The 27,884-nt window shown below is 43.2% G+C and overlaps 1 protein-coding gene across 1 annotated transcript in view; it reads right to left on the reverse strand.

The window, feature by feature from the left end:
• Positions 1–27,884, reverse strand: part of PSMD4 (proteasome 26S subunit ubiquitin receptor, non-ATPase 4) — a gene marked incomplete in the record, with an annotated part of 713,008 nt that overhangs the window by 367,965 nt on the left and 317,159 nt on the right. Inside the window, 2 exon segments of the mRNA XM_044080514.1 lie at positions 1,199–1,307; positions 1,403–1,621. Coding sequence (XP_043936449.1) covers positions 1,199–1,307; positions 1,403–1,621 — 328 coding nt within the window.

Below are 27,884 nucleotides of genomic sequence, written 5' to 3' on the forward strand. Positions count from 1 at the left end.
CATAGAGACAGAGTGTCATTGAGAACTAATCCTTCCTTTCTGCCAAAAGTGATCTCTGAAATGTCCATTAATCAAACCACTGAATCCCCAGTTTTCTTCCCCAATCTTTCAAACAGAGGAGAGTATTGACTACATACCCTAGATATTCACAGGCAAATTAGCTTCTACTTGAACAGGACTAAGGCTTCTCGTAAATCAGACCAGCTATTTTTGGCCTATTCTGGACCTAGATCAGGATGCGCTGTTGCTAAGGTCACATTGGCTAAATGGTTAAAAGACTGCGTAACCTTCATTTATAGAAAACTTAATATTCCATTACCTACTACCATAAAGGCTCATTCTACAAATTCGGTGGCAACATCTGCTGCCTTCCATGCCAGAGCCTCTTTACATCACATTTGTGCAGCTGCAACTTGGGCTACTCCTCATACCTTCATCAATCATTACAAATTGGATTTGGCCTCCAGGGGAAGAGCATCTTTTGGTTCTATGGTGCTCCGAATGTCCTTCCATGAGAGCCTCCCAGGAATAAAGGTAGCTGGGGACTCTGTCCCACATGTAAGGACTGAATGAGGATTAACAATATCAGATAAAGAAGTTATGTTTTACCATAACTTGATCCTCGTTCGGTCATTACTACCCTCCCTCCTTCCCCCTTCTGTGGCTTCTAGTGGATCTCACCATCCGGTTCTGTTAGGTCATTTGACCAGAGGTAGCCTCTACCTTCTTTTGACTTGCAAACTCAATCTGAGGTAACAGGGAGAGGGGAATACTGGGTAAGAGTTTTTAGCTCGAGAGTTTATAGCTGGCACGAGCTTGGAAGATAGCCGGCTCAATTCCGAGGTCAGAACAGGTACCCACATGTAATGACTAAACGAGGATCAACAATACAGATGGAACGTTATGGTAAGACATAACTTCTTTTTTTTCACCAATTGTATAAGCTGCTAATAATATGTACTAAATGACTTTATTAATGTAAATTCGGTACTTTATGTGAAATATCTTGTATGAGGAGCTTTTCTCCCTGGGACTCCACTGAAAATTGGCACTTCTGGCCCATCCCGGTAAACAAATGCAAATAAACAGATATGCAAATTCCCAAATGTACATCTTAGGTGTAATAAAACATCACTAAAACATGCATAAACTAGCAAATATTTATGTGCATGTATGTACATATACTTCTTTGAATTACCATCTCCAGCACTAGATGTAACACCAGCTTCAGCAGCTGATACAGCTGCTGCACGTCTTGCCTCTTCCTCCTGTCTTTGCCTTTGTTCCTCCATTGATACTCTAAGTGCCTACAGAAAATGGACAGATTTTCAAAGATTAGATAATACAGATTACTGTCACTCATCATTGGAATGACAAAAATACAAGGAAAACTGCCACTTACCAGAGCCAACTCTGGATCTGCACTGGGGTCTACTCCAAATTCAAAATCACTAGCTCCAAGACCCAGGATGGCACCTCCCTCACCAGCAAGAATAGGAGAACTAATGAGAGCATCTGCTAGACTCGGGCCAGGGGGAACAGTCACAATATGCGAACCACCAGTTCCATCTTTTCCATTTAGAGTACTGATGAAGTTTGTAAGCTTCTCTGTATTAGATTCCTAATGGTAAACAGAAAAAAAAAATCTCTAAATATTAACACTACCTTAGTTTTTACATGAAACACTTATTTCTAACAGCAACAAAAAAAAAAAAAAAAAAGGCAATTTTTTGGTATTACCACATTTTACCACTCAAATCTAATTCAACAAGTACATGAAAATAATGACTAAGTTCATGTTTTAAACAATGAAATACTTCTGCAGTCTGTTAACCGAGCAGACTGTTCAAGACCTTTTTCAGCCAAGAGAGAGGTGCAGTAGTGCTTTACAAATAAAAGCGGTATACACAGCTTAAGTATATGTCATAAGAAAGCATACCTAAAACTTAAACAATCAGAACATTAGTGGAGAAATAGATATTTACACATGTGAAAATAACTGCAGGTTAGAGTTAAGCAGTATATAATTTTAGTTAAATAAGTAGTTTACGACAAAGTAAAAATTAGCCCTCACTTCTATAAAGCACAAACATTTCCTAGTATAAACTGGTGTTCTTTTAATTTGCTTTTGAATTAGTTGTGTTTTTGTTGTCTGATTTCAGCAGGCATGTAGTTCAACAAGGTGGCAGGCCCTACCCTTAATAAATTCCCTTTCCGCTATGCAAGTTTTGAATTATAGTACTATGCGAGTTGGTCACTCCTCTTAACTCACTCTTGGTGTTGGTCAGTTTGTTTTACAATGCTGGAGTTCTTCCAGTTTTATAAACTTTACAAAATCTTTTGCCAATTCAAATTAAAGAAGAGCTGAATTACATAAGACTTGCTGCCAATGTCAAGGAGTTATGCTGTTGTAATTTCCAGCATTTACTATCACAGCAGTCAAGCCTAACAATACATTTTACATCCTATTCTTCAGCTTAGTCAGGATGCCAGCCTTCAACAAAGGTTACCTCTATAGTATTGACTAGTACCTTGAATGCTGCTCTGTAGTATTTCATGTCTAAAAAATTTAACATATAATGTTTTACTTTCAAGTTTACAAGTTGCAAAAATACTGGTAGTGCACAGTTCTAAATTTAGTTAGCCTTGGCTACAATGTTCATCTATACTTCAATCTTACTAATTCCATCCGTTTTAAAGGCAGTAATACACTCTTCTGGGCTGCTCCTTTCTTTGGTACAATTTTGTTTATTTTTTGGCATGTAGCACATGTTAAAGTTTTCTTGCTGCATTACTGCAACTAGATCATGGCTGAAAAAGTGACCTTGCTTGTCCAATCCTTTCACCTGCTAAAAACAGACATCACTGAAAATGCTCTGCCTTGCAAATGGGCATTATACCCAAGTAACTCACTCACAATGAAAGGCAGTCTTAGAATCCACCTAAAATACTGACAAAAGAATGGGGGGGGGGGGGGGGACAAATTGTGTTATAAAAATGATGCAAAGACTGCAAGAAATAAAACAGATGAGCACCATCTGGCTGTTGCTAATGGGCGCACACTACTTTCTCTTTTCTAAAAAAGCTGATTTTAATGTACATCAAAATTAAATACTAAAAACTGAAAGGGAAAGTGCAATTACTGTAACAGCAGATCTTTTAGAAAAGGCCATGGCAACAGAAAATCTTTGACCTTCTGTTTCCTTCTCTACCCAGCCAGACTTTCCATCAACACTGACATTCTTGCCTATTAGGACCAATAATGATCTTATACCTGCAAAGCTCACACACACAGCACTGTAACGAGTCTTCTTGTACTCTTCAATCCATATATGGATACAGCCCTTGTAGGGATTCTCTGCATCTTGTGAAGCCACATTACCTTCAAGATCTTATAACTGATAAATACTCCAGGAAAAAAATAAATAAAAACCTGTTCTGAAGCTAAACATACTCCCACCACGGCATTTAATAAAAGAATTGTCAATAAATAATCACGCCAAAATGTCAACGGATCCAAATGATAAAATAGCACCCACAAAAAAAAAATTAAATTCTTCTTTATTACAGAACACAGTTGATTAAGCGCTTTCATCCACAGTAATGTGGACTTCATCAGAATACTCTTAATTCAACACTTGATGTATTTATAATCACATTTTAGGCGCCAAATTTACCTCATTAAAAACATTAACTACAGTTAAATGGCCAAGCACATCCTACAAAATAATAAAATAACCTATTCATGTCTTTACCCTGTAAAATACTACACTGTCTAAAAAAATCTGTATATAAATTAATATAGTTTGTAATACATTCTTGTAAATTTTGTTAAATACTAGTATATTAAAATGTACTTATAAATCTAATACAACTCCCTACCTTTATTCTAATTTCATTACAATTACTAAAAAACCTACATAAATTATATAGCACAAATGGAAATAATGCACATACCAACAAGTGTAGATATACAATTCTGTTGAACAACACGTCCAACATATAATGCACCCACAACAAGCATCCTACAAATTATAAGAATGCTAGACAATATATTAAAATAAAATATACCAGACAAAATGACAGCCTACGCTTGTAGTTGTAAAATGGGCTTAACTGTAATATGGTCATTCAGACCTGGTGTATTTAAAGCAATTGCTACTTGGTCTCCTTGTATCCCAGCATTGCTTTATAACTGCCCCCCCTCAGGCCCATTTTAATTTGTTCTAAAATTGCAAACTTAAATTGTCTTTCCCCCTTCAATTCCAAATGTCTGTAAAGAGCATTAGTACTGTCCTCCTTTTTAATGTTATACAAACGATCATAAATTCTCTTTCTAAGGCATCTCTCCGTTTTACCAATATAATAACATGGACAAGCCATGCACTTGGCCATATATATAAAACATATTTAGAATTACAATTCCCCTGTATAAAAGTAATCCTAGTTTTATTAACATTTTCAGGAATAACACCCTCATCCTCAAGTATAGCACGAGACTGCCTACAATGTCCACATGTTCTGGTGTGTTTTTCACTTTTAGCTTACACACTCAGAATATTATTCGGTTCCAAATTCCTCTTTAGATTACTACCCATTTTTTAAACAAACAGTGGTGCTGCTTCTACCACATTCCTTATATCATTGTCCGCCAACAAAATATTTCAGTTATTTGTCATTATCTGCTTCACGTGGTTAATATAGGGGAATATTCCAAGACAGAGGCTCGTTGATAATTCCTTTCATTGCTATCAGTATAATGAAGTACTGGTTTGAATGTGGTTTTCCCTAAAATAGGTAGGTACTTATCCCATTCACTAATGACGTACCTCTTAACGTCATCTAACATATGTATGGGGTATCCCCTCACCCTAAACAGGGTCCAAATAAATTCCATTTCCTCAATCATATCTGAATACTGTGAGGTCATACGGACCACTCGTATACATTGCCCCTTGTAAATATTCCTCATCAGTTTTCTTGGATGGTTGTTAGTGTATTCTAAATAACTATTAGAAAAAGTCTCTTTTCTACATATGTTAGACTTAAATCCGTGACTTGTATTAGATACACATATTAGATATTCAAGTGTCTAAATATGCAATATCCTCAGTGTTACAAGTGTAAATAAATCGAAGAAATGTAGTGGAATTGTTACTATAATTCATAAATTCTTCAAATAACTCATAGGGACCATCCCATAAAACAAATATGTCATCCAAAAACCTGGAGTAATGTTAAATGTACTTATAATATTTACTCTTGAAAATGTGTTGGTTCTCCCAATCTAACATAACCAGGTTTGCGAAAGTACAGTTTTGTACCTACCATAAATGTAGATGTCCGAACAGGAATGCATCTGCAGTCCTTACAAATGGGTTGTCCTGTCGTCAGGCAGCCCTTCGGTCGGCCGGATTCCAAAGTCTGGGTCTGGCCTCGGCTGGTGTCGCACTTCACCCGACGTCATAGCTGCAGCTTTTCGGGTATAAAGGCATCAGCCGACGCCATTTTCCTCAGTGCTTCTTGCCCCAGATGCCAGTCGCCCTCTTGGATAGGCTAAATTTTGGATAAATGCCAATGTTTCCAAATAATAGAGAGCAAACACAAAAAATAAGCATGTATGTACATATATACAAACAAATACACCATAATAGATCCCCCCCAGCTAGCTATTAGATGGGCAAATACCCTAGGAATACCTCAGAGGGGAAGGAGGGAGGGTAATCCTGACTGCAGATGCATTCCTGTTCGGACATCTACATTTATGGTAGGTACAAAACTGTACTATGTCCTTCAAGGATGCATCTGCAGTCCTTACAAATGGGTAGAATACCATAGCCAAACTAGGGGAGGAGGAAGAATAAATTATGGTGTAGTTAGGATCCCTTGCAAAACAGCAGTGGCAAACCCTGCTCGGGATCTAGAGTATAAGGGTAAGTTATAATGCTTGGCAAATGTATGCACGGAGGTCCAAGTAGCAGCCTCTATAATGTCCTTGGTAGCCACTCCTCGTGAAGAAAGCTGTGGTAGTGGCTGTAGCCCTTGTAGAATGAGGCCTGATGTTCTCTGGAGTTTGCTTTCCATGGTAGGAGTAACAAAATCTGATGCAATTTCCTATCCACTTGGAGATAGTCTGTTTTGAAATTGCTTTTCCTTCCCTTCCTGTTGCATATGCTACCAGAAGCTGATCAGTTTTTCTATTGCCCTTGGTTCTGTCCAGGTAGTAGCGTAACTGTCTATGTACATCCAGAGTATGCAACAGCCTTTCCCCTGTTCTGTGGGTTGGGGAAGAATGTAGGTAGGTGGATAGCCTGGTTTAAAGACACTCTGGATACCACCTTAGGCATAAATGTAGGATTTGTTCTCATGGACACTCTGTCTTGATGGAAGATCAGGAAGGGTTGTACTGCCATTAAAGCCTGTAGTTCAGAAACCCTTCTTGCTGAGGTGATTGCCAGCAGGAAAGCAGTCTTCCAGGATAGGTATTGTAGTTCTGCTGTTGCTGCTGGTTCGAAAGGAGGGAGTGTCAATTTTTCTAGCACAAAGTTCAAGTCCCATGCTGGCAATGGTGGTTTCCTAGGAGGTTTTACATTTTAATTCCTCTCAGAAACTGTCTGAGCAGAGGATGCGAGAAGACAGGGGGATCGAAGCTGTATTCTGCCGAAATAGCTGATGCATGTATCTTGATGGAGGAATAGGACAGGCCTGTATGGAAGAGCTCTGCCAAGTACTCCAGGATGTTGGCTATGTTTACCATTGACACATCTTTTCCCTTTTCAGTACTCCAAATGAGAAATCTTTTCCATTTTCCTGCATAATTCCTTCTTGTTGAAGGTCTGCGGGCCTCAAGGATAATGTCTTTAACCCTTTGGGATAAATTTGGGTTAGTTGCTCTTATGTAATGTTCCAGGCAGTCAGCTGCAGAGTTTTCAGGTTTGGATGCAGGGTGTTGTAGCCGCTCTGTGTTAACAGCAATGGGTTCAGGGGTAGTGTCCACATTTGTCCCCGAGACATGCTCCTCAGTAATGGGTACCAATGTTGTCTTGGCCAGTCTGGAGCTATCAGAATGATCCTTGGACATTCCTGTTTGATTTTTAATAGCACCTTGTGCATCAAAGAAAGGGGTGGGAATGCATATGCTGTCAGGCTTTTCCAACTGAAAGATAGAGAGTCCACCTTCCAAGCAAGTGGGTGGTACGTCCTTGTGCAGAATTTCTTGAGCTGGTGATTGAGTGGGGATGCAAATAAGTCTATTTGTGGTAGTCCCCATTTCCTTGTGATGGCCTTGAAGATGTCCGGGTGTAGCATCCATTCGTGGGCATCCGTAGTAGTTCTGCTTAATATATCTGCTAGGATGTTTTCTTTTCCCGGTACAAAAATTGCTTGCAACTGAATGTTGTAGCTCAGAGCCATATTCCATAGGTCCAGTGCTATCCGGCATAAAGGGTATGAATGTGTGCCTCCCTGTTTGTTGATGTACCACATGACTGTGGTGTTGTCTGTCCTTATCATCAACTGCCCTTCTTGGAGGAATGGTCTGAAATTCTGAATTGCCAGTTTTACTGCCAGCATTTCCTTTAGATTTATGTGCAGGTGCAGCTGATCTTGAGTCCATAGGCCTTGTATGCACTTGTCCAGCATGTGGGCCCCCCAACCGAGGTCTGAGGCGTCCGTTGTGATGGTTTGGCTTGGTTGAATGCTGTAAAAGGGCAAACCTGTGTTTGACTGACATGCCTGAGCCCACCATAGGAACTCTTGTTTCAGGCATGGGATTAGTGGTATTTTGGTTTCTAGGCTGTGCCTGTGTTGAGACCATAAATTCTTCAGGTACCACTGTAGCTTTCTCATATGCAGTCTGGCATGAGGGACCAGAAGTATGCAGGATGCCATGAAGCCCAGGGCTTGCAGTACTTTTCTTGCTGTTTGTTTGTTCTGTTTTGTTAATGCCAAGAAGTAGAGAGGAAGTTGTTCTTGTTTTTCTGCAGTTAGGAATGCCATCTGCTTTGTTGTGTCCAATTCTGCACCTAAGAAGGTTATTCTTTGGGATGGTATCAGCCTTGACTTTTTTATATAGACTGTATATCCCAGGGCTTGCAGCAAGTAAATGACTCTTTGTAAGTCTTCTGCTAGTTTGTTTTTGTTGTCCGCTTGTATCAGGCAGTCGTCCAGGTATGGATAAATTTGGATTCCCTGAAGCCTGCAATGAGCAATTACTGATGCCAGGCATTTCGTGAACACTCTGGGCGCAGTAGATAAGCCAAAAGGCAATGCTGAGAATTGATAATGCTCTGATCCTGCAAGAAATCTGAGGTATCTTCTGCAATTTGGTCGTATGGGGACGTGCAGGTATGCCTCCTTGAGATCTAGAGACACCAGCCAAGACTCCTTGCCCAGCATGGGAAGAAGCTGCTGTAGGGTCAGCATTTTGAATTTTGGAACAATGATGTATGTGTTTAAAGCGGACAGGTCGAGAATAGGCCTCCAATTTTTCTCTTTTCTTGGTACCAGGAAGAGTCTGGAGTAAAATCCCTTTCCTTGTTCCATAGATGGTACCTTTTCCACAGCTCTCATTCTTGCTAATTGAGCTATTTGTTTTAGAGCTTCTGTCTTTTGATTTGGTGGTAGGTTTGGCATTCCTCTTTTTCCTGGTAAGGTATGGAAATGAAATCTGTAACCTTGGTCTATAGTTTGCAAAATCCACCTGTCCCTTGTGATGCAGTGCCAGTTTTTTGAAAATAAGGCTAGCTTTCCGCCTAAGGGTGCTGCTATCTGTTCCCTGGTAGGCGGTGCCAGAGTCAAGTCACTGTGATTGTCCTGTTGCAGTGGTAATAGTTGCATCTGTGCCTCGCTGGTTGTTACCCTGCCACTGGCGTCCCCTGTAGGCACCACCTCTGGATTGATTTCTGCCTCTTGAACGCCTATTCCTGCCTCTCTGTGCTTTAGAGGAGTCTGGAAAGGACCAATTTTTGGAAGGCCAGTTCCTGCTAAACCTTGGAGGCTGAACCTGTAAGAAATCTTTCACTGTTTGTACAGATTTTGCCTTCTCTTCCATTTTCTTCAGTACCTGCTGAGCAGGAGAACCAAATAAATTGACCTTATCCATAGGAGCATCTAATAGTTTTGCTTTAACATGATCCGGCAAGGCCTGTTCTTTCAACCATGCATGCCTTCTGATAACTGTGCCAGTCATGGCTGATCTAAAGGAAGCCTCCAGTGCATCATAGCCGCATTTTAAAGAATGGTTACTAACCTGTTGAATGTTATGCACCATTTCTAGAACATATTTATTATCTAAAGTGTCATCAGAGGACAGTTTCTTAGTTAACTGATCAAGCATAAACTCCTGATATTGGATCATATGAAACTGGCAGTTCAATGCCCTAGCTGACAGAGTAGCAGAGGTGTATACTTTTTTACCCCATCTCTCTAAGGACCTGGACTCCCTTTCAGAGGGGAGGGGATTTTTAACAGAGGTAGATGCTACTGCTTTAGGCCCCTGGGAGATGGTCTCGGGATCTGCAAGGGGAGCCTTGTATAAATGGTGATGTGTGTCCGGGACCCTGTAAAACCTATCGGGCTTAGCAGGGGCTGGAGGTAAAGTATCAGGAGCAGTACAAGCATCATTAAATGCATCATCTACAACAGAAAGAACTGGAGGTATAGCTAAAGGCCTATGTTGTGGTAAATGCAAAAAAGTCCTAAGCCTTTTCCTGGAGTCTGAGAAATCTTGTCCCTGCCACTGAAATTGCTCCCTCATGGCATGTATTGTTTCCCCAAAGGAGAATTCCTCAGGTGGAGAGGCAGAAGGAATCGACTCCTCAGCATCAGAGTCTTCATATGGAGAAAAAGGAGCCTCTGGATGGTCTGTATTGTCTGAATCCTCAGAGGAATCATCCGAGGACACTGGTTCAGGGGGCTCTGCTCTAGGTCTCTTTTCTGGAGGTGGTTGAGAGGCCCTGTCTGGATGAGGTTGGGATCCACTTATTAAAGAGATGAGATCCTCTGCCAGAGAAAGCATTTGGGAACTGGAACTGGGCCTGTGAGAGGGGGGCTTAACAGGCACAGACTTAGAAGTTTTGGCTGCTTTAGCCCTGGCAAAGGCCTTTATGGACATGGCTGCAGGAGGCCTAGCAGCACCACGTGCAGGGGTTGAAACATCCAGGGGAATGGTGTCCGATAATTCCTGTGAAACCACAGCAGCAGGTTGGATTTCAGAGGCCGATTCTACCAGGTTAGAAGAGGCCTCGGTAGAAGGCATGGATTCGGCTGAAGTTAGAACCGTTTGCTCGGTTTCGGCCGAAACCGAGACACTCGCGGTTTGCTTAACCGCGGTTTCGGCCGAAACCGCGGACCGCGAATGTCGGTCCTTTTCTTTGCGTTTTTTAGCAACTTGTGAAGTCGGAGGATCCGACGGCATAATGTACGCGAAGTCAGAGCCGAAAAACTGTTCAGCAAACTCCGACCGACGTCTAAGCGTCCGTCGGTTAAAAGATGCACAGGCTAAACAAGCTGCTATGTCGTGGTCTGGGCCTAAACAAGGTAAGCAGTAAGAGTGGAAATCTTTATGAGGTATTTGTTTCCCACAAGTTAAACAGTTATTCACTTTTTCTGACATCGGCTGAGGCAAGAAAGAGTCCCCAACGGGGTACTTAGCTTTTTAGAAGTCTTCGAAGTAGTATTCGATAGTAGTAATCTCTGGATCTGACCGACCGGCACTTGCGAACAGCTTCTGCTTCGGGCGCCACGCGGCAAGAAAGACTGAGGAAAATGGCGTCGGCTGATGCCTTTATACCCGAAAAGCTGCAGCTATGACGTCGGGTGAAGTGCGACACCAGCCGAGGCCAGACCCAGACTTTGGAATCCGGCCGACCGAAGGGCTGCCTGACTACAGGACAACCCATTTGTAAGGACTGCAGATGCATCCTTGAAGGACATCATGGGGGCACACCGCTGGTTTGCCAATAATACTCACCCTGATAGTAAATAAAGTTATAATCAAGCACCAGCGACATACACTCCATGATAAGGGTGACAAATTCCCATTCCAGGCTGACGTACTGCCTGATGCTACTGCAAAAGCCATCTAATCCTAACTGCTTAGGTATACATGAAAATAAGTCTAACGTCTATAGTAATAAAATGAAGCCCTTCCTTCCAAAGATTAGGAGTGAGACTACTAAAAAATTCCCACAAATCTTTTACCATATGTGGAATTTTCCATAGATGTGCTTTAACCACTTATCTATGGCAACACCGACTGAAATGTTTTGGAATGACTTCCTGATACAATTGACCGAAAGGATGGGTTGGTGATGCTCTTATGTATCTTAGGTATACCTACGAATGTAGCCAAAATTGGATGTTCAACCTTAAGAAAATTATAAACCTCAGTAGTTATACGATTAGCCAAAAGGAATTCCTCCAAATACATGTCAATGCGCTTATATGCAATGTGCATTTCATTAATAGATACTATTTTGTAATTCCCAGATGTCTGTATATCATCAAACATTTTTGCAGCATATTCCAAAGCATCATATATAACCACCACCCCCACCCTTATTGGGTTTAATGACCCTGATGTTATGGTCATTCTTGAGCTGCCTCAAAGTACATGCCTCATTACCTGATAAAATATACAAGAATTAGCTACAATTTAAGTCATTCTGTAAACCATAAATGTCCTTAGTCACCATTCTTTCATACATTGCAACACTGGGGTGGGTAGGGGGTACATAGGTACTTTTCCACTTTAAACCACCTGAATCTCCAGATTTAGTATTGACCTGGAACTGGATGGCTAATTTTATCTTTCTTAGAAACAATTTGGTTTCCATTAAACAGTCTACTAAATGAAACCCCGTTTTAGGAATATATGTCATACCCCTAGATAATAACTTAAAATGTTCAGTACTCAATAGGTATGATTGTATATTTTAATGTTGTTTAAGCTGTTTACTATTTCATCAGATGCAATTATATCATAATTATTCTCATTACCATTAACCAAATTTACCACTACCTCTTGTTCTCCCCCCACATCCGGTCCGCATGGTCTCAGTGTGTCCCGTGTAATCTGTTCTGCTTCCATTTCCAATTCTTCCTCCATTTCGAATTTTGCTGCTGCTTCCATCCCCCGTGAAAATTTGTACCATGTACATCATGATACTCATTAGTCTCAACATTCCCTATCTTAGTATTACCTTCTCTCTCAATATTACTTTTACCTGTACAATCCTTGTTTTCCTTCCAGGGGTAAGCAATGCCTTTTTTAAAATGCTCTACATCACTCCTAATCTTTCTACATTTTTTAGTATATATCGTATGTGCCTTTTTATCCACAATATTGTACTGTTTAAAATATAATTTCTCCCATTGTGCATATAATTATGACATTTTTCAACTTCTTTCAACAATACACATAATCATTCGTCATTTTTCTTAATTTCATATTATCAAACCCAGACTGATTGAATAACTGGTTAAATTCAAGACGTGCTTGTTCAATTAACTCAATGCCCATAGGTGCCTTAAAAAATCGTAAACCCACTGGAATAATGTTCAGTGTGAGAGACTGGCTTAAATATGCATTGTCTAATTTCAAACCCTTAATCACATCCAGTTTTTTACCAAACAAGTACATCAAATCTTTCAATGTGCCATTAGGTACAGTTTCAGTATCATTCATATTACTTAGTGCTTGATTCATCTCATTAAAATCATTACTCATTACTAAAAAACCTGTTTAGTTGGATGCTACCATGCCCTGTTTCAGTTATTTTGTTGGCATCAGCTCTAGGACTCGAGCTTTGCCTTACAGTACCTTTTCCTGCTGCTGAGACGTCAGTTACAACTGTAGAATACTTCTTGACAGACATAGCTCGTTTGGGTTTAGCTCCAGTTCATTTGAAGTCATCTTCCAGATGATGCAGGGAAAAGTCAAAAGTAAAGTCTTTATCTGTCGCCCTACTGATGTTTGCCAGTGCTCCGTTCACCTGCATACTCGATCCCTCCAGGGCTGTAGGCATGCCGAAACCTACCCCCTTGGCTATTGGGTATCTCAAATGAAGCTTGGCTTCCTGCTGAGGCAACCCACTGGTCTGTTGCATGTTGTTCACTGCAGTTCCAGATTGAGTAAAGAGCTCAATTAGCCAAGTGACTTCCCCCTTCAAAATAGAGACTTCTGACTGAGGTCTCTAAGTCATCGCATCGAACCGGAGATAAATTAGAGGGCATTTCCTCAACAGAATCCATTATACCACCAACGAATTCACCAAATATAGCGTAAAGTCAACCAAAGAACTGTCAATCAATCACGCCAAAATGTCAACGAATCCAACTGATAAAATAGCACCCACAAACAAAAATTAAATTCTTCTTTATTATAGAACACAGTTAAGTGCTTTCATCCACAATAATGTAAATCAGAATACTCTTAATTCAACAGTTGATGTATTCAGAATCACAGTTTAGGTGCCAAAATTACCTCATTAAAAACATTAACTGCAGTTAAAGGGTCAAGCACTTCCTACATTATAATAAAATAACCTATTCATGCCTTTACCCTGTAAAATACTACAGTGTCTTTCGAAAAAATCTGTATATAAATGAATATATTGTGTAATACATTCTTGTAAATTTTGTTAAATACTAGTATATTAAAATGTACTTATAAATCTAATACAAATCCCTACCTTTATTCTAATTTCATAACAATTACTAAAAAGCCTACATAAATACATTATATTCAACAGTGGAAATAATGCACATACCAACAAGTGCATATATACAATTCTGTCGAACAACTTGGTCTCTTTATATCCCAACATTGCTTTATAACTGCCCCCTCTGGGGCCCATTTTAATTTGTTCTAAAACTGCAAACATAAAGTGTCTTTTCCCCCTTCAATTCCAAAGGTCTGTAAAGAGCATCAGTACTGTCCTTTTTAATGTTACACAAATGATCATAAATTCTCTTTCTAAGGCATCTCTCCATTTTAACTATATACTGCCATGCATGCAACAAATTTAGAATTACAATTCCCATGCATAAAAGTAATCTTAGTTTTATTAACATTTTCAAGAATAACACCCTCATCCTCAAGTATAGCATGACATTGCCTACAATGCCCACATTTTTTTGGTGTGTTTTTCACTTTTATCATACACACTCTGAATACTATTCTGTTCCAAATTCCTCTTTAGACTACTACCCATTTTGTAAACAAATAGTGGTGCTGCCCCTACCACATTCCTTGTATCATTGTCCGCCAACAAAATATTCCAGTTATTCGTTATTATCTGCTTCACTTGGTTAATATAGGGAGAAAATTCCAAGATACAGGCTCGTTGATAATTCCTTTCATTGTTATCAGTATAATAAAGTACTGGTTTGAATGCGGTTTTCCCCAAAATAGGTGGGTACTTATTACCCCATTCACTAATGACGTACCTCTTAAGGTCATCTAACATGTGTATGGGGTATCCCCTTCCCCTAAACAGGGTCCAAATAAATTCCATTTCCTCAATCATATCTGAATACTGTGAGGTCATACGGGCTGCTAAGTATACTTTCTACTGCTAGGGTGAGAACAAAATAGGTGGAGGGAGGGAGTGGATACTACAGCAGTGGTCATTTGAACATTTACTATTAGGGAAGGTTTGCTTGCACAACAGTACTGTTTTCTTCAGACTACCATAGTTTACACTGGGAGTGAAATAAGGATAAAGGTCCAGGAGCCCCTGGAGAACAGTCTTAGCAAAACTTGCTCTACCCCTGGAAAAGGAATCTAGTCTGCAGTGCTTTATAAAGCTATGCACAGAGGGCCAAGTTGCTCGTCCTAGAATCCACCCCATTCCAAAAATCCACCAAAAAAGCTAAGGCCCTGTAGAGTCAGTCTTAACCCTGTCTATGAAACCATTTGGAGATGGTCTACTTTGATACAGGTTGCCCTTTTTTGTTGCCTTTACAAGAAATGAACTGATCAGAGCTGCTGAAGGTTTATGAAGAATCCTTTCTCCCTCATTTTTATGTTCTGGGAAGAAGACATATGCAATATCTTGGATCAAAGTAAACCTGGACACTGCTTTAGGAATAAGAGGAGGATTAATTCACAAAGAGACTATCTCAGTGGAAAATGAGGTAAAGCTGACCTGCTATGAGAGCTTCCAACTCGAACACTCCTTGCAGAAGTCAGAACAATCAGTAAACTGTTTTCCATGTTATGAACTTCAAATCAGCCTGATGGGCTGGTTAAGACAGATCAAGAGTTAACTGTTTCAAAACAAAGTTGAGATCCCAAAGAAGAACCATCCATTTTCTGTGTGGCCTGCTATACAACTTTCAAAAACAAAGGAATGCATTAAAAGGGTATGATCCATTGGTAGCCATGCTGAAATGGCTGACAAACGAACCTTGACAGAGGAGTAAGAAAAACCAGAGAATAACAGCTCACACAAATATTGCAGAACTACAGAAATACTAGCCTTAAAACTCTTTTCTATTTAGTATTCTATAATTTCATAGTAGTAGGTTTCTTTGCCTTTATTAACACCTGCTGCACATGCTTAGAAAACAGGTGCATAAAAGGTATTAAAACTGCAACATATAGTCAGTTAAAGCTGTTTCAGGTTGGACTGTATCAAACTGTCTTGTGCGAGTAGATCCAGTTTATGAGAAAGTGCGTGGTAAGTGTCCTTGGCCATTTCGAAAAAGGACAATCATTGCTGCCTGGGTCAGAAAGGAGTTACTACAGTGATCTTTGAAGAGTCCTCCTGAATCTTCAGAATGACCCTGGATATTAGTAGAAAGGGTACAAAAGCATACAAGAACACTGAGTCCAGGAGCAGAATTTTGCCAGTCTGTTGTGAAGGCCAATAGATCTGAGGCGTTTCTCTCAACTGGATCAAATCCAGGAATACCTCCTGATTGAGTTTCCATTTGTGAGGGTCTGTCCTGATCCTGCTGAGATAGTCTGCTACAAATTTTTTCTGCAATGCTTTGTAAGATGCCTGTGGAGGGATACTGTGCTGAAAAGCTATATCCTAGGCCACCATGGCTAGTCTGCACAGAGGGTAAGAGCTGGTTCTTCCCTGTTTACGTACATCACTGTGATGTTATCTGTAATCACTTTTAGTGGTCCACAGGACTGTAGATGATTGTGTGTGTAGAAAACATTTACATCCGTATTTACAGAGACATGATAAAATGAAGTATTTAGGAGTATGGGTTAAAAGGGATTCTGTTAGGGCAGCTAAAGATATGTGGGAAGAGACTAAACAAAGGGTAATACAAAAACTAAGAAACTGGAAGCTCTGGTCTATGGACAAGCAAGATACCAGCAGTAAAAATGTTTTAGTCCCTTGAGTTTTATACACAGGTCATGCATATTTTTATCTACCGGAGAAGTTGTGGATCATAATTAATAAGACTTGAAGGACTTTATCTGGAAGGGGAAAGGGAAACAGTCAAGTGGGATACATTGATCTTTCTAACAGAACAAAGTGATTTAGGATTACATGATTTGAACAGATATTTTAGAGCTACACAGTTAAGGCTCTTACACATAATATAATAAGAAAGCTACAACTGAAAGCAGAAAAAGATGATGATGAAGCAGGAAGGAAATTCAATAAATAAGGAAAGTGGGATTTTAGATACATATCCCAAATGAGAACAGTCATACAGATCACTATATTCATAGAGTAAAAAAAAGCACTCCAAGAACTAAGCTAACAAGCAAATGGAGAAAGGAGATTCTACAGATAGGGATGGCTGCAGTTAGTTGTACAAAGAATAGATGAGAGGTGGCTGCAATTTACTGGAGGGGACTGGCAAAGGAACCAACATATTGGGTACAAACAGACAGGGAAAAGTAAAAGAATGGACAGAGGCCAAGATGACAGCTGGACTGCAGGCTAGTGACTGCTTTCCCTATCAGGGACAGAGTACAGACAAACCAAAAGGGATAAGGGAATCTTAAATGAAAGCACTGCACTTGCTGAGTTTTTAATTAAATCTAGAACAGAAGCTTCTGTTACAAAAAAAAATGGCTAATTAGTAGAGCAGATAAAATACTGCATAATAACTACAGGAATCTATCAGAAGAGGCCAGAAAAGATTGGGAAGAGAGATTAGATATGCAATTCACAAAGAAATAATGGGAGGACATATGAATGGTTCCCATATAAACAGCAAACAAAGATTAGAAAGTTAAGGATTTTTGCCTGAAGTGTTTGCATAGATGCATTACTCCAAGCAGTCTCCAAAGACGTCTTTCCTCAGACAGATGGGCATGTGCTGGGAACATACGTTAGGGGAGTGTAATAAAGTTGTCAGACTTTTAAAAATTCCCCGCAGAGTATTCTGTTGGGAATTCTCGGTAAGCCATTGAGTATAACTAAGGAAATTATATTTTTTAGCTAGGATACAGCATTTGAATTGTCTAGACATAGTAAGGCCTTGTTATGTTCAACTCTGGTAACTGCCAAAAAAAGCAATAACTAAAAATGGAAATCACAATCTAAACCAACTATACTTGAAATAGTAAATATTGTACCAGAGATAGGAAAATAGGACGTGGGATCTTTAGAAAAGGGTAGGAGTAAATTACATGGAAAAAATGAAGTTGTGGGAACAATACATGTAATAAATGTGACGGAAGAATGAGATTTAAGACAAGGCAGGAACTGAATAATTTATGCAATACTGCCTAAATTCTAAGATATATAACAAATGCAATATGTGAAGTTTGAAAATGTGAACTTAATATGGTTTGATTACTTTTATATGAATGTAAGTTTGCCTGTGTCACAAGTGATAATTCAATAAAGGTGTAAAAAAAAATTATATACTGGACACATTCCATTAACTTGGAGAGTGTCCACAGTTAATTCTGTTCTGCAAAGTAGTTAACTCTGGGGAGGTAACTAACTAAAGGCCTACAAGTTTAACAAGTAAACTTAGTAAAGCTTCTGAAAGATTAAAATAGTACAGTTTTGTACCTACCATAAATGTAGATGTTCGAAGATCCACATTGCTGCAGTCATAACCTGTGGGTAGTCCGCTGTCCTCGGTCGGCCCGAATACCAAAGTGTTAGGCTGGCGTCGGTCATGGTCGCTCAGATCTGATGTCACTACGCCGTGGTACTAAAGCGCATGACCGACGTCATATCCTCAGTCTTTCTTGCCCCAGATGTCAGAAGGCCCTAAAAAGAAAGGCCATAGCCAAAAACAGAAAAACATCCAACCACCCACATACAAACAATATGTATAACCCAAACCACACAACCACCCCAAACTACAGTGGGGAAGGAGGGAGGGTAAATTGGACTGCAGCAATGTGGATCTTCGAACATCTACATTTATGGTAGGTACAAAACTGTACTATGTTCTTCATCTCACATTGCTGCAGTCATAACCTGTGGGTAGAATCCCAAAGCAAAGGTAAAGGGAGGTTGGCAAAATTATAAAGCATTGGGAGCTGCTAACATGCCCTGTAAAATTGCAGTGGCAAACCCAGCCCTAGATTTGGAATAAAGAGGGAGATGGTAATGTTTAGAAAAAGTGTGCACTGAACTCCAAGTAGCTGCCTCCAAAATATCTTTAGTAGCCACACCCCTTAAAAAAGCAGAAGAAGTGGCAGTAGCCCTAGTGGAATGAGGTCTGATTCCAGCCGGAATCTCCTTACCATGATGAGAACAACAAAAAGCAATACAATGGCCAATCCACTTAGAAATAGTTTGTTTTGAAACAGGTTTCCCCTGAGAGCCCAAAGCAAAAGAAACAAACAACTGCTGAGACTGTCTGAACCCTTTAGTTCTGCTCAAATAATAACGCAACTGCCTGTGAATATCCAAAGAGTGCAAAATTTTCTCCCCTTTATTTTGGGGATCAGCATAAAATGTAGGCAAATGAATAGATTGGTTCAAGGCCACATTTGAAACAACTTTAGGCATAAAAGTAGGGTTAGTACGCAGGGATACCCTATCCTTATGAAAAATCAGGAAGGGTTCAACTGCCATTAGAGCCTGTAATTCAGATACCCTTCTAGCAGACGTAATGGCCAACAAAAAAGCAGTCTTCCCAAGACAAAAACTTCAACTCAGATGTAGCTGCAGGTTCAAAAGGAGGTAAAGTGAGTTTTTCCAACACAAAATTGAGATCCCAGGAAGGAGTAGGAGCTCTACGTGGGGGTCTTATGTTCTTTGCCCCTCTAAGAAATTGCTTAAACAAAGGGTGAGAGAATAATGGTGGGTCACAGTCATAGTGAGCAGAAATGGCTGCAGCATGAACTTTCACAGAGGAGAAAGACAAACCCTTGTCTAATAATTCTGTAAGATACTGAAGTGAAACACTCAAATTAGGCACTGAAACATCAAAGCTGTTAGCTTTGCTCCAAAGAAAAAATCTCCTCCATTTATCAGCATAAACTTTCCTTGTACTATGCCGTCTGGCCTCCAAAATGACATTCAAAACTTGTTGAGGAAGCTGCGACCCCCCAGGGTCTAGAACCGAATACGCCAAGCTGTCAGATGCAGGGACTGTATCCTGACATTGAGGAAATGGTTGCTTGCCTGGGACAAAAGGTGTGGAATTGGTGGCAAAGGCCAAGGAGGCTCCCGTACTAAACTCCTCAGTAGAGGGTACCAGTGCTGACGTGGCCAATCTGGAGCTATCAGAATCATGCAGGGCCTGTCCTGTCTGACCTTCAAGAGCACCTTGGGAAGGAGAGGCAGAGGAGGAAAGGCATAGACGTGAAGGTTGTTCCAAATGAATGATAGAGCATCCACTTTCCAAGCTTTTGGATGAAACATCTTTGTGCAAAACTTTGGCAATTGGAAATTTAGTGGAGAAGCGAACAGATCTATGTCTGGAGTCCCCCAAGTCACTGTCAACTGTTGAAATACATGAGGATCCAATTTCCACTCGTGGGGATCCACCATCTGCCTGCTCAAAACATCTGCTAAGGAGTTCTGTGCTCCTGGCAGAAACCTTGCCTGAAGAGTGAGGTTCAAACAGAGCAGTCTCCCACAAAATCATAGCTTGTCTGCAAAGAGGGTACGAATGGGGTCCCCCTTGCTTGTTGATGTACCACATGACTGTTGTGTTGTCTGTTTGAATCAACACTTGTCCTGGTTGAAGTAGATCCTTGAAGGCCATCAGTGCAAATTGAACTGCTAACATCTCCTTCATGTTGATATGTAAATGTTGAAGTCTGGCAGGCCACGTGTCTTGAACCCATTTTCCATTGAAGTGTGCTCCCCAAGCCATGTCTGAGGCATCTGTCGTTAAGATCCGACTCGACTCTGGTCGGGTCACAGAGAGTCCCTTGTTTAGGTGACATTCCTGAGCCCACCACAAAAATTCCCTTTGTATGCAAGGTATTATCTGAATGACAGTGTCCAAATCGTGGCAGTGTTGAGTCCATACGCTTTTGAGATACCATTGTAGCTTCCTCATATGCAGTTTGGCATTGGGAAGCACCAGAATACAAGATGCCATGAACCCCAACGCTTGAAGGACTGTCCTTGCAGTCAGCCTGGACCGTAGAGGCAATTGTCGGAAGTAAAGGGTAAGATTGCTTTGTTTGTCCGGGGTCAAAAACGCCATCTGAGAGGCTGTATTCAGTCTCACACCCAGAAAGCACATGTCCTGAGAGGGTACTAGACTGGACTTTGTTTCGTTCACAGAATACCCTAGGCACCTTAACACTGCCATAACATACTGTAGATGGTGAAGTAACTTGACTTTGTCTTGAGCAAGAATCAGGCAATCGTCTAAGGATAAATTTGTATGCCCCTTAACCTTAAGAAGGCTATCACTGGAGCCAGGACCTTTGTGAACACCCTGGGCGCAGTAGATAAGCCAAAGGGCAATGCAGAGAACTGATAATGTAAAGTCCCAGCCCGAAAACGCAGGAACCTCCTGCAGCTGTGTCTGATAGGAATGTGAAGATAAGCCTCTTTGAGATCCAGAGTTACCATCCAGTGATCTTTGCCTAGCAGAGGCAGAAGTTGTTGCAAAGTCAACATTTTGAATTTTGGAATGTCCAGGTATGTGTTGAGGATAGACAAATCCAGAATTGGCCTCCAAGTGTTTCCTTTCTTTGGAACAAGAAACAGGCGAGAATAAAATCCTAGGCCCACTTCTGACAGAGGGACCTGCTGTATAGCCCCCATTTGAAGAAGTAAAGAAATCTGTTTGTGAGCCTCCACCCTTTGCTGAGGAGGAACGTCTGGCATGCCTTTGAAAGGAGGCAATGTGTGGAAATAAAACTTGTATCCTCGGTTTATAATGTCCAACACCCATTTGTCCTGGGTGACCAAAAGCCAATTTTGCCAGAAAAGTGCCAACTTTCCTCCCAGAGGAGCTGCCAGACAGGAAGGATCTGGCAGCTGAAGATGCAGGTCATTGGGTCTGTTTACGAAAGGACTGGCCCCTGCCCTCACCTGTAGATTGTGCCGGGGAACTCCACGTCCTAGGCCTGAAAGAACCCTGAGCTCTGCCCCTACCACGTCTAGATCTGCCCCTAGACTGTAAATCAGAAGAAGGGTAAGCCCATCCCTTAGTAGGCCAATTTCTGCTAAACTTAGGGGGCTGCACCTGCAAAAAATCCTTAACAGTCTGCATAGACTTAGCTTTGTCTTCCATTTTCTTCAAGACTGACTCCACAGGAGAACCAAACAAAACTTCAGACTGAAGGGGAGCATCCAAAATTCGAGCTTTAACATGCTCTGACAAGTTCTGATCCTTAAGCCAGGCGTGCCTACGAATAACTGATCCAGTGGCAGCCACCCTGGAAGAAGCCTGTAAAGCATCAAAACCACACTGCAAAGAATGCTCACCCACCTGATCAGAGGCATGAACCAAATCCTGTAATTCCTTACATTCTATGCCCTCTGCCAAAGCATCTACCTTAGATTTTAACTGAGTAAGGAGAAAATTCTGGTACTTCAGCATATGAAACTGGCAATTCAAAGCCCTCATTGCGAGAGTGGAAGAGGTATTCACTTCTTTACCCCACCTATCCAAAGGTCTAGCATCTTTATCCATAGGAACTGGATTCTTTACAACAGAAGCCCTGACCCCCTTAGGTCCCTGGCTAATAGTTTCTGGGTCAGCCCTTGGGCTCTTATACAAATACTTATGAGCCTCTGGCACTCTGTAGTATCTATCTGGTTTAACCGGTGCAGGAGGCAAAGAGTCTGGATTAAGGGAAGCCTCAGAGAAAACATCCTGAACCACATCCAAAACAGGAGGTATAGCCAAAGGCCTGTGTTGTGGTAAAAACAAAAATTCCCTAAGCCTCTTTCGGGAATCTGAGAAATCCTGACCTTCCCATTTAAAATGCTCCCTCATAGAATGCAGGGTTTCTGAAAAAGAAAAATCCTCTGGAGGAGAAGCAGAAGGACTAGAATCCTCTGCGTCTGAATCAGAATAAGGAGGAAAATCCTGAATGTCTTCAGCCGAAGACTCTGAGTAATCTGAAGAATGTTCCAAACCTTCCACCTCTGGCTCCATCCTAGGCCTCTTATCTGGAGGGGGCATAGAACCTCTGATTAAGGTAATCAAATCTTCTGCCATTTTTAGCATGTGTTTTTTAGGTACAGAACCTGCAGAACTAGGACTGACGCCAGAGGAAGACAAACCAGGCCTGACCCTAGAAGGTACCTTAGAGACAGAAGGGGAAGGCCTAACCACCTTATGTAAAGAAGGAAGTACAGCAACCTGAGAGGCCCTCTCAGCCTGACCAGACTCCTGAGAGGCCACATCTTGCAAAATTAGAGGCTCCCCCTGCGACTCAGCTGAAACCTCGGCTGGATCCACAGATTCCACCGTAGTTTCTAAAGAACCGGCGTCCGGAACGGACGACTCATCCTGCCTGGACTTTAACGATTTTTCCTTGCGCTTCTTAGCGGTAGCGGGCGTCGGAGGATCAGACAGCATAATGTAATTACACCGGTTACCGAAGACAAGCCTAGCGCAGTCTAACCTACGTTTAATGGTGCGCTTATTAAATCTAGCACAAAAGCGACACCCGACTACGTCGTGCTCAGGCCCCAAGCAAGGAATACAGAGGGAGTGGTAATCCCTATGAGGTATCTGTTTCCCACAAAAAATACAATTATTCACTTTTTCTGACATCCGGATTTAACTGAGGCAAGAAAAGACAAAAATATTCCCCAACAGGGTACTTAGCCCAACTTGGTTTTCGGTCTGAAACTCAGAATACGAAAATTTCAGGACGCCGAACGGCACTTGCAAACGCTGCTTCTGCTTCGGACCATGCGGCAAGAAAGACTGAGGATATGACGTCGGTCATGCGCTTTAGTACCACGGCGCACTGACGTCAGATCTGAGCGACCATGACCGACGCCAGCCTAACACTTTGGTATTCGGGCCGACCGAGGACAGCGGACTACCCACAGGTTATGACTGCAGCAATGTGAGATGAAGTACATCAACTGTTTTACACTTCATGCAAGCAATTAACAGATACTATACAACATGTACTTATAACCAGTCATTCATACCTTGGTAATCGGATGCCGCATTACTCAAACATTGTCAACTTGTTTGAACTAGATGTATATACTGATGTACTGAAGGGATAATACTTGGACTTTTCTGAAGCTTTTTATTCAATTACATGCATTAACACCCAGTTTATGGAACTTCTGAACATAAATAAATATGTCATTACCTAGGTTCAGCAGTGATCAGGGAGCACAAGATATAAAGCGGAGGTACAAAACTAGAATAAGACTATCGGACTGCCCCTTGGCATAGATAAGCAGCACAGCTCCTGGAAAGGCTGTAAGGAGAGAAGTGAGCAACACATCCTGGGAGAAGGAAGGCCTAAGCTCACTGAAAAAAACAGGGTTACAAGTCTGGCAAGCTCCATGCTGCATAAGAGGTATGCCTCTCAACCACGAGGTTTAAATGTGTGCAGAAGTGGACATGCACATGCAGAAGGCAGTAACTGTAGAACATGCAAGGCTACCATCATGTGGAGGGAGTTAGGACACTCCCTGGCAGCAGCATGATGTTGCACCAGCATCTTTGATCTCTTCACTAGTTCCTGGAAGCGGGCCAGGGTGACACAAGCAGAGACTAGGGTGGGTGTCGTAGACCCAGTGAATGGGGATAGGAGCTGTTGGCAACTGATGGTCAACTGTAGGGGGGCACCAAACTACTTGAAGAAAGGAGAGTCAATGTTGGTGTGTCATTTGTGGCTATTTTTTATTTGGCGTACGTCCCCCCCACCCCACCCCCACGCCACCAACCAGGGAAAAGTACCTGGATCAGTAAGCATGCTTATGATACCAAAGCTGGAGCTACATAAAGAATTTGAAAAAGCAATGTACATTACAATTTTTTTGTAATCTCTAAATAGTTGGTCACTCCGTAACTCAGTGTTACTTAATACAGTTAAATGTAAAGTATCACACGGTAAATGTACTTACACAGCTGTACTTTTCCAGATCCAAACAGTATATGTTAGAATGACCATTGCTGCAGTAGCTTTAGCTACATGGGTCATAAGTTGCCAAGGACATAACAGCCGGCCAGCTTCCAAGGCACCTTCCATGCATCCAAACTGTCAGGCAGTTATAGCAGAGATGACCAAGAGCAAGTTTGGGCACCTCTTCACACTTTCCTACCAAGAGAGAGGGGGAGGGAGGGAGACAGAGAGACAGAGAGAGAGACAGAGACAGAGACAGAGAGAGAGAGAAAGAAAAAGAAGGGGGAATGGGGAGACAGAGAGAGAGAGAAAGAAAAAGAAGGGGGAAGGGGGAGACAGAGAGAGAGAGAAAGAAAAGAAGGGGAGGAGACAGAGAGAGAGAAAAAAAGAAGGGGGAGAGAGAGAGAAAGAAAAGAAGGGAGGGAGACAGAGAGAGAGAAAGAAAAGAAGGGGAGGGGGGGAGACAGAGAGAAAGAAAAGAAGGAGGGGGAGAGAGAGAGAGAAGAAAAGAAGGGGGAGACAGAGAGAGAGAAAGAAAAAGAAGGGGAAGGGGAGACAGAGAGAGAGAGCAAGAAAAAGAAGGCGGGAAGGGGGAGACAGAGAGACAGAGAGAAGGGGAAGGGAGAGAGAAGAAGAGAAGAGGAGGAGAAGAGAGAGAGAGAGAAGAGAGGGAGAAGGGGAAGGGGAGACGGAGAGAGAGGGAGACGGAGAGAGAGAGGGGGAGACGGAGAGAGAGAGGGAGACGGAGAGAGAGAGGGAGACGGAGAGAGAGAGGAAGACGGAGAGAGAGAGGGGAGACCGAGAGGAGAAGAGAGGGGGAGACCGAAGGAGGAGAAGAGAGGGGGGGAGACCGAGCGAGAGAAGAGAGGGGGGGGAGACCGAGCGAGAGAAGAGAGGGGGGAGACCGAAAGGGAGAGAAGAGAGGGGGGGAGACCGAAAGGGAGGAGAAGAGAGGGGGGGAGACCGAAAGGGAGAGAAGAGAGAGGGGGAGACCGAGCGGGAGAGAAGAGAGAGGGGGAGACCGAGAGAGGAGAAGAGAGGGGGGAGACCGAGCGGAGGAGAAGAGAGGGGGAGACCGAGCGGAGGAGAAGAGAGGGGGGGAGACCGAGCGGGAGGAGAAGAGAGGGGGAGACCGAAAGGAGGAGAAGAGAGGGGGGAGACCGAGAGAGGAGAAGAGAGGGGGGAGACCGAGCGGGAGGAGAAGAGAGGGGGGAGACCGAGCGGAGGAGAAGAGAGGGGGGGAGACCGCGGGAGGAGAAGAGAGGGGAGAGAGAAAGAGGAGAGAAGAGAGAGGGGGAGACCGAGAGAGGAGAGAAGGGGGAGACCGAGAGGAGAAGAGAGGGGGGAGACCGAGCGGGAGGAGAAGAGAGGGGGGAGACCGAGCGGGAGGAGAAGAGAGGGGGAGAGACCGAGAGAGAGAGAGGGGGAGAGACCGAGAGAGAGAGAGGGGGAGACCGAGAGAGAGAGAGGGGGGAGACCGAGAGAGAGAGAGAGGGGGAGACCGAGAGAGAGAGGGGGGGGAGACCGAGAGAGAGAGGGGGGAGACCGAGAGAGAGAGGGGGAGACCGAGAGAGAGAGGGGGAGACCGAGAGAGAGAGGGGGAGACCGAGAGAGAGAGGGGGAGACCGAGAGAGAGAGAGGGGAGACCGAGAGAGAGAGAGAGGGGGAGACCGAGAGAGAGAGGGGGAGACCGAGAGAGAGAGAGGGAGACCGAGAGAGAGAGAGAGAGAGGGAGACCGAGAGAGAGAGAGAGAGGGAGACCGAGAGAGAGAGAGAGAGGGAGACCGAGAGAGAGAGGGAGAGGGAGACCGAGAGAGAGAGGGAGACCGAGAGAGAGAGGGAGACCGAGAGAGAGAGGGAGACCGAGAGAGAGAGGGAGACCGAGAGAGAGAGGGAGACCGAGAGAGAGAGAGGGAAGGGGGAGACCGAGAGAGAGAGAAGGGGGAGACCGAGAGAGAGAGAGAGAGGGAGACCGAGAGAGAGAGGGAGACCGAGAGAGAGAGGGAGACCGAGAGAGAGAGGGAGAGAGACCGAGAGAGAGAGGGAGAGAGAGGGAAGGGGGGAGACAGAGAGAGAGGGAAGGGGGGAGACAGAGAGAGGGAAGGGGGGAGAGAGAGAGAGGGGGAGGGGGGAGCCCGAGAGAGAGAGAGAGGAGGGCGACAGAGAGAGAGGGAAGGGGGAGACAGAGAGAGAGAGAAGGGGGAGACAGAGAGAGAGAAGGGGAGGAGACAGAGAGAGAGACAGAAGGGGAGGAGACCGAGAGAGAGAAGGGGAGAGGAGACCGAGAGACAGGGAGACCGAGAGACAGGGAGACCGAGAGACAGGGAGACCGAGAGACAGGGAGACCGAGAGACAGGGGGAGAGAGAGAGAAGGGGGGAGAGACAGAGAGAGAGAGAAGGGGAGACAGTGTGAGAGAGAGAGAAGGGGAGACAGAGAGAGAGAGAAGGGGAGACAGTGAGAGAGAGAGAGAGAAGGGGAGACAGTGAGAGAGAAGGGGGGGAGAGACAGAGAGAGAGAAGGGGGGGAGAGACAGAGAGAGAGAAGGGGGGAGAGACCGAGAGAGAGAAGGGGGGGGGGGGAGACCTTTTATACCTTCTTATATATCTTTTATACCCCCTGGCGCACTGATGTCAGGGAAGAGGAGACAGCAACCGACGCCGGACCTAGACTTTGGAATTCAGGCAGACTGCGGGTAGCCTGCCAGCAGGATAACCCAAGAGTAATGACCGCAACAGTGAAACACTATGAACATCTTCCCTTTCCAAGAAATGCTGAAAGCATCTACTCTCCAAGCTAGAGGGGGAGTAGGTCTTGGTGCAGGTGGTCTGCAGATGTCTGTTCTGGGGGGAGGCAAACAGGTCTATTTGAGGAGTGCCCCACTGGTGGACAATGTCTAGGAAGACGGACCTGTCCAGCATCCATTTGTGTTGTGGAGAGGATGTCTTGCTTAAAAGGTCTGCTTGTTTGTTGTACTGTGAGGGGATGCAGGATACCTGCAGGGACAAGATGTGGCAAGAGGCTAGATCCCATATCAGCAAGGCTAGTCTGCGCAGGTGGTACACTTTTGTTCCTCCCTGTTTGTTGAGGTACCACATACCTGTGGTGTTGTAATTATTTGGAGAACACCTGGTAGTAGCAGGGGAATGAAGGATTTTAGAGCCAGGAGGACTGCTGTAATTTCTCTTACAGCAACATGTTTGGCCTTTAACGAAGGGTGCCATGTTGATTGAACCCTGTAGGATGCTAAAGTGGCCCCCCAGCCTAAGTCTGATGCATCAGTATGCATAACCTCGGTTGGGAGAGTGGGCTGGAGGGGAAGGCCAGGGTTGAGCTCTACTTGTTGAATCCACCAGCTGACCTCTGCCTTTAGGCAGGGTAAGAGTGAGATTTCTTGCTCCAGGGGATGCTAGTGTTGGG

Source organism: Protopterus annectens, chromosome 8.part0, assembly GCF_019279795.1.
Source record: "Protopterus annectens isolate FY-2018-M chromosome 8.part0, PAN1.0, whole genome shotgun sequence".
NCBI classification, from domain to species: domain Eukaryota; kingdom Metazoa; phylum Chordata; order Ceratodontiformes; family Protopteridae; genus Protopterus; species Protopterus annectens.